The sequence below is a fragment of the Nipponia nippon genome, unplaced genomic scaffold, assembly GCF_047370975.1.
Source record: "Nipponia nippon isolate SJK-2023a ecotype South Korea unplaced genomic scaffold, ASM4737097v1 scaffold_47, whole genome shotgun sequence".
Taxonomy (NCBI): Eukaryota; Metazoa; Chordata; class Aves; order Pelecaniformes; family Threskiornithidae; genus Nipponia; species Nipponia nippon.
In genome coordinates, this window is record NW_028262366.1 from 690,848 (window position 1) to 697,668 (window position 6,821).

A 6,821-nucleotide genomic window follows, 5' to 3' on the forward strand; every position below is an offset into this window, starting at 1 on the left:
GTAATTTGGGGTGACAGGGTGTCGAGGGGAGCCTGCAGTAAGGAGGACTAGAGGGGATAAGGGGGGTAGCAGGGCAGGTGTTGAGGTTTGGGGGTACCGGGGGGTATTGGGGGGCTCCTGCCCATGGGGAGGTTTGGGGGGGGCCCCGATTTAAAGGGCCGGTGCACAGGGGCAAGGCCTGGTCGGACGACACGAGCCAGCTGGGGCCGGACAAGCACGCCCGCGACGTACCGGCGCTGGACAAGTACGCCGAGGAGCGCTGGGAGGTGAGCCTGGGGGGGGTTGGGGGGGTCCAGGGGCACCCCAATATCCGGGGGGGGGGGGGGCCCGAGGCCCCAGGTATGCAGCTGCCCCCCTGTTTTTAGGTGATTTTACACTTTATGGTGGGGTCCCCCAGCGCGGCCGTGAGTCAGGATCTGGCCCAGCTCCTCGTTCAGGCCGGGCTTATGAAGAGGTGAGGGGGGGGCTGGGGAAATTTGGGGGGGGGCTAAAGGGATTTGGGGGGGCCCAAGGGGGAAATTCAGGGGGCAGGGGAGGCCCAGGAATGGATTTGGGGGTGTGGGAGGCAAGGGAGGGTTTTAGGGGGGTCTCAGGATGGTTGACAGCCCGGGGAAGGGGTGTGGGAGGAAATTTGGGGGGGGGGTCCCCAGGAGTCTGGGGGTTTTGGGGTGTCCTGGAGGGCTCGGGGGTCCCAGGGAAGGATTGGGGGGAGTCCAGGGGGTGATTAATGGGGTTCAGGAGGGAATGAGGAGGCCCAGGGAGGTGACTGGGGGGACTCAGGGGGGTATGGGGGTGCCAGGGAGGGATTTTGGGGATCCGGGAGGGATTTTGGGGGTTCACGGGGTGGGAGTTGGGGTCCCTGGGGAAGAACTGGGGGGCCCTGGGGTCCCAGGCAGGGATTTGGGGTGATCTTTGGGGGCCCCAAGAGGGATTTGGGGATCCTTGGCAGGGTCAGGGCACGATCCCTGCGGAGGGGGGTGGCTCAGGGCAGGGCCGCGTGGCTGGTTTTGGGGTCCCCCCCCACCTTGGGGACACCCCCTCCCCCGGGTTTGGGGGGGCCCCTCTCGGGTTTTGGGGATCCCCCTCAATTTGGGGGTGCGCTGACGGGACCCCGCAGCGAGGGGGGGGAAGCGCCGTGCATCACCTCGGCCGGGTTCCAGTTCCTCCTGCTCGACACCCCCGCCCAGCTCTGGTACTTCGTCCTCCAGTACCTGCGGGGGGCAGAGGTGAGACGGGGGGGTCCCCCAAAACCCGGGGGGGGCCCCAAAACCGGGGAACCCCTCAAATCATCCCCCAGTGCCCCCCCAACCCTCTCCTCCCTACTCCAGGCCCGGGGCATGGACCTGGTGGAGATCCTCTCCTTCCTCTTCCAGCTCAGCTTCTCCACCCTCGGCAAGGTGGGGACCCAGGTGTCCGGGCAGGGGGGCCTCAGGGGTTACTGGGAGTAACTGGGGGTAACTGGAAGCTGCTGTTGCCAGGATTACACTGTGGGAGGGCTGGGGGGCCTTACACATTACTGGGGGTAACTGGGAGCTGCTGTCGCGAGGATTACTCCATGGAGGGCTGGGGAGTGTTAGGGGTTACTGGGAGTAACTGGGGCTAACTGGGAGCTGCTGTTCCCAGGATTACTCCATGGAGAGCTGGGGGGCCTTAGGGGTTACTGGGGAGTAACTGGGGGTAACTGGGAGGGCCTGTCCCCATGATTACTCCACAGAGACCTGGGGGGCCTTAGAAGTTACTGGGAGTAACTGGGAGCTGCTGTCCCCAGGATTACTCCGTGGAGGGCTGGGAGGCCTTAGGGATTACTGGGGGGTTACTGGGAGTAACTGGGGATAACTGGGAGCTGCTGATGCCAGGATCATGCTGTGGGAGGGCTGGGGGGCCTTGGGGGTTACTGGGAGTAACTGGGGGTGACTGGGAGCTGCTGTCCCCGTGATTATTCCGTGGAGGGCTGGGGGGCCTTAAAGGTTACTGGGGGGTTACTGGGAGTAACTGGGACCTGCTGTCCCCAGGATTATTCTGCAGGAGGGCTGGGGGGTGTTAGAGGTTACTGGGGCGTTACTGGGAGTAACTGGGAGCGCCTGTCCCCAGGATTACTCCGTGAAGGGCTGGAGGGCCTTAGGGGTTACTGGGGAGTAACTGGGGTTAACTGGGAGCTGCTGCCACCAGTATTACTCTGTGGGAGGTCTGGGGGGCCTTAGGGGTTACTGGGGGGGGTTACTGGGAGTAACTGGGGGTAACTGGGAGCTGCTGTCCCCAGGATTACTCCGTGGAGGGCATGAGCGAGTCCCTGCTCACCTTCCTGCAGCACCTGCGCGAGTTCGGGCTGGTCTTCCAGAGAAAGGTGACACGGGGGGGACACGGGGGGGTGACAGGACCCTCTTAGAGGTTGGGGATTGTCCCCATCCCCATGGCCACGTCCTTGACTCCTCGTCCCTGTCACTGTCCTCTCCTTGTCCCCATCCTGACCCTGTGTCCCCCGTCCCCCCTCCGCCGCCAGCGCAAGTCCCGCCGTTTCTACCCCACGCGCCTGGCCATCGCGCTGGCCTCGGGGACGTCGGGGGCCCCCCCCGAGCCCGACGCCCACGGCTTCGTCCTCGTCGAGACCAACTACCGCATCTACGCCTACACAGGTGGGGCCCCCGTCCCCTCCCTGTCCCCTCGAGGGGGTGACACAGAGGATCCAGGTCTCCAACCCCCCGCCACGTCCCCTGTCCATCCGTCACTTGTCCCATTCTGTCCCCCACGTCCCTTTGTGTCCCCCATCTCTGCCTCCCGTCTGTCCTGACCCCCGTGTCACCCTGTGTCCCTTGTCCCATCTGGCCCCCGTTGTGTCCCGTCCCCCCCAGACTCAGAGCTGCAGATCGCCCTCATCGCCCTCTTCTCCGAGCTCCTCTATCGCTTCCCCAACCTGGTGGTGGCCCAGGTGACAAGGGACAGCGTGCAGGCGGCCATCGCCAACGGCATCACCGCCGACCAGGTGGGGACACGGGACAGGGCTAGGGTGGCCATCGCCAGGTGGGGACATGGGGACGTGCCCGAGGGGCGTGGGGAGGGGACCTGGGGGTATGGGGGTGCCCCTGGGGGTGCTGGGGACATTGGGGTGCCTCAAAGGGGGGTATCGGTGTCCCCCAGGAGGTGTTGGGGACATTGGGGTGCCTCAAAGGGGGGTTATCGGGGTGCCCGTGGGGGTGCTGGGGACTTTAGGGTGTCGCAAAGGGAGGTTATTGGGGTGTCCATGGGGGTATTGGGGTGCTGGGGACTTTGGGGTGTCGCAAAGGGAGGTTATTGGGGTGTCCATGGGGGTATTGGGGTGCTGGGGACTTTAGGGTGTCGCAAAGGGAGGTTATTGGGGTGTCCATGGGGGTATTGGGGTGCTGGGGACATTGAGGTGCCTCAAAGGGAGGTTATTGGGGTGCTGGTGTGCCTTGCAGGGGGGTATTGGGGTGTCCCTGGGGATACTGGGGTGCCTCAAAGGGGGTATTGGGGTCCCCCAGATGGTGCTGCGGACATTGGGGCACCTCAAAGGGGGGTTATTGGGGTGTCCCTAGGGGTATTGGGGTGCCCCAGGGGGTATTAGGGGCACTGGGGTGCCTTAGAGAAGGATTTTGGGGTGCCCCCGGGTGTGTTGGGATACCTCAGTGGGGGATATTGGGGTGCCCCGGGGGTATTGGAGTCTCCCAAGGGGGTATTGAGGTGCCCTAGGGAGTGCTGGGGGCATTGGGGTACCTCAAAGAGGGATATTGGGGTGTCCCTGGGGGTACTGGGGTCCCCCAGGGGATATTGGGGTGTCCCTGGGGACATTGGGGTCCCCTGGGGGGTGCTGGGGGCATTAGGGTGCCTCACAGGGGGATTTTGGGGTGCCCTTGGGGGTGTTGGGGTACCCAGGGGGGTGCTGGGGGTATTGGGGTGCCTCCAGGGATATTGGGGTGCTCCCCACTAACATGTCCGCCCCCCCCCCCGCCAGATCATCCACTTCCTCCGCACCCGTGCGCACCCCGTCATGGCCAAGCAGGTGGGTGCCCGGACATCTTGGGGTCCCCTGGGGGTGACAGGGGGGTCCCAGACACCTGGGGGTCCCCCAGGGGGTGACAGGGGGGTCCCCGGACACCGGGGTCCACCCTGCCCTTGCACCCCCAGATCCCGGTGCTGCCCCCCACCATCACCGACCAGATCCGCCTGTGGGAGCTGGAACGGGATCGACTGCGCTTCTCCGAGGGTGAGGGACAACGGTGTCACCTGGGGTCACCCCGCTGTCCCCAGGGAGGGGGGGGTGGCATCTCCGGGGTGTCCCCAGGGCCTTTAGGGGAGCCCCCTGGGGGAACTGGCAATCCTAGGGTGTCCCCAAGGGGGGGCATGACAGCCCTGGCGGGGGGACAACTAAGGGGAGGTGGCAGCTTCAGGGTTCCCAAAGCTGTCCCTGATGTCCCCAAGGCAGGGTGACAGCCCTGAGGAAGTCCCCAAGGGGATGGGACAGTCCCTGAGGGGAGGTGACAGTCCTGGGGAGGTGACAGCCCCCGAGGGGAGGTCCCCAAGGGGAGGTGACAGTCCCTGAGGGGAGGTGACAGCCCTGGGGAGGTCCCTGAGGTCCCCAAGGGGAGGTGACAGTCCCTGAGGGGAGGGGACAGCTCTGGGGAGGTCCCCAACGGGAGGGGACAGTCCCTGAGGTTCCTAAGGGAAGGTGACAGTCCTGGGGAGGTGACAGCCCCCGAGGGGAGGTCCCCAAGGGGAGGTGACAGTCCCTGAGGGGAGGTGACAGCCCTGGGGAGGTCCCTGAGGTCCCCATGGGGAGGTGACAACCCTGGGGAGGTCCCCAAGGGGAGGGGACAGTCCCTGAGGTTCCTAAGGGGAGGTGACAGTCCCTGAGGGGGACATGACAGCCCCTGAGGCCCCCAAAGGGAGGTGACAACCCTGGGCAGGTCCCCAAGGGGAGGTGACAGCCCCTGAGGGGAGGTGACAGCCCCTGAGGTCCCCAAGGGGTGATGGACCCCCGGGAGAAGGCAGCCACCTCAGGGGACCCCCGCAAGGTGCCGGCTGTTGTCAGGCCGTCACGGGGTCCCCAGGGGGAGGTGACAGTCCCCGGGGGGGTGTCCCCAACCTCGCTGACACCCCCCCGCCCCACCCAGGGGTGCTGTACAACCAGTTCCTGTCGCAGGTGGATTTCGAGGTGCTGCGGGACCACGCGCGGGCGCTGGGGGTGCTGGTCTTCGAGAACCCCGGCCGGCGGCTGATGGTGGTGACCCCCGGCGGGCACCCCGACGTCAAGCGCTTCTGGAAGAGACAGAAACACAGTGCTTAACGTGGGGGTCCCCGGGGGGCACCCCGAGACCCCCCAAGTCCCACACCCCCCTGGGAAAGCACATGAGGGCGGTTGGTTCTTGGGGTCCCCTGACTGCAGGGTGACCGGGCACCCTGCTTCTGCCTGTGCCTTGGTGCCTTGATCCCTGGGTGCCACCCCAATCCCTCAGGGTCCCGGCACCCCCGATCCTCAGCACCCCATTTTCAGGCACCCCCATCCTTGGCACCTGAATTCCTCAGGGCCCAGGCACCCCAATTCTGGGCACCCCACTCTCTTGGGGCCCAGGCACCCCAATCCCTCAGGGCCTGGGCACCCTGATCCCTGGGTACCCCAATCCCAGGCACCCCAAACTTTTGGGGCCCCAGCATCCTGATCCCAAGTACCCCAATCCCTCGGGACCCAGGCACCCCAATCTCATGCACCCCAATCCCTTGGGACCCCAAATCCCATGGGGCTCAGGTATCCTGATCCCGAGCACCCCGGTATCTTGGGGCCTGGACACCCCACTCCCTCGGGACTCCAGCACCCTGATCCCGAGCACCGCAATCCCTCAGGGCTTGGGCACCCCGGATCCTGGGCAACCCGATCCCTTGGGACCCTGGCACCCCAATTCCTTAGAGCCTGGGGCACCCTAATGCTGGGCAACCCGATCGTGGGCACCCCAGTCCTTTGGGGCTCCAGCACCCTGATCCCAGACACCCCAATCCCTTAGGACCCGGGCACCCTGATCCCAAGCACCCCAATCCCTTGGGACCCAGGCACCCTGATCCCAAGCACCCCAATCCCTTAGGACCCAGGCACCCTGATCCCAAGCACCCCAATCCCTTAGGACCCAGGCACCCTGATCCCTTAGGACCCGGGCACCCTGATCCCAAGCACCCCAATCCCTTGGGACCCGGGCACCCTGATCCCAAGCACCCCAATCCCTGAGGACCCGGGCACCCTGATCCCAAGCACCCCAATCCCTGAGGACCCGGGCACCCTGATCCCAAGCACCCCAATCCCTTGGGACCCGGGCACCCCGATCCCAAGCACCCCGATCCCTTAGGACCCGGGCATCCTGATCCCAAGCACCCCAATCCCTTAGGACCCAGGCACCCTGATCCCTTAGGACCCGGGCACCCTGATCCCAAGCACCCCAATCCCTTGGGACCCAGGCACCCTGATCCCAAGCACCCCAATCCCTTAGGACCCGGGCACCCTGATCCCAAGCACCCCAATCCCTGAGGACCCGGGCACCCTGATCCCAAGCACCCCAATCCCTTAGGACCCGGGCACCCTGATCCCAAGCACCCCAATCCCTTGGGACCCGGGCACCCCGATCCCAAGCACCCCGATCCCTTAGGACCCGGGCATCCTGATCCCAAGCACCCCGATCCCTGGGGACCCCAGCACCCCAATTCCAGCCACCCCAATCCCTTGGGTCCCAGTCACCCCAATCCCTTGGGACCTGGGCACCCCAATCCCTTGGGACCCAGGCCCCCCGATCCCAGGCACCCCAGAAAACAGCAGAAAAGTGACG

General features: G+C 65.6%; 1 protein-coding gene across 3 annotated transcripts in view; it reads left to right on the forward strand.

The window, feature by feature from the left end:
* The window catches only part of GTF2H4 (general transcription factor IIH subunit 4), a 10,595-nt gene extending 4,037 nt beyond the window's left edge, over positions 1 to 6,558 (forward strand). For 2 of the 3 annotated variants that reach the window (XM_087729979.1, XM_087729977.1), the window contains 10 exons: positions 170 to 266; positions 366 to 454; positions 1,118 to 1,226; positions 1,329 to 1,397; positions 2,261 to 2,344; positions 2,501 to 2,633; positions 2,850 to 2,980; positions 3,968 to 4,015; positions 4,141 to 4,219; positions 5,156 to 6,558. In XM_087729979.1, the coding sequence (XP_087586105.1) occupies positions 170 to 266; positions 366 to 454; positions 1,118 to 1,226; positions 1,329 to 1,397; positions 2,261 to 2,344; positions 2,501 to 2,633; positions 2,850 to 2,980; positions 3,968 to 4,015; positions 4,141 to 4,219; positions 5,156 to 5,403 (1,087 nt within the window). In that variant the 3' untranslated portion in view covers positions 5,404 to 6,558. Of the gene's footprint in view, positions 1 to 169; positions 267 to 365; positions 455 to 1,117; positions 1,227 to 1,328; positions 1,398 to 2,260; positions 2,345 to 2,500; positions 2,634 to 2,849; positions 2,981 to 3,967; positions 4,016 to 4,140; positions 4,220 to 5,126 lie in introns of all 3 variants that reach the window. The other variant, XM_087729978.1, reaches the window with a different exon arrangement.
* The last annotated feature ends 263 nt before the right edge of the window (positions 6,559 to 6,821 follow it).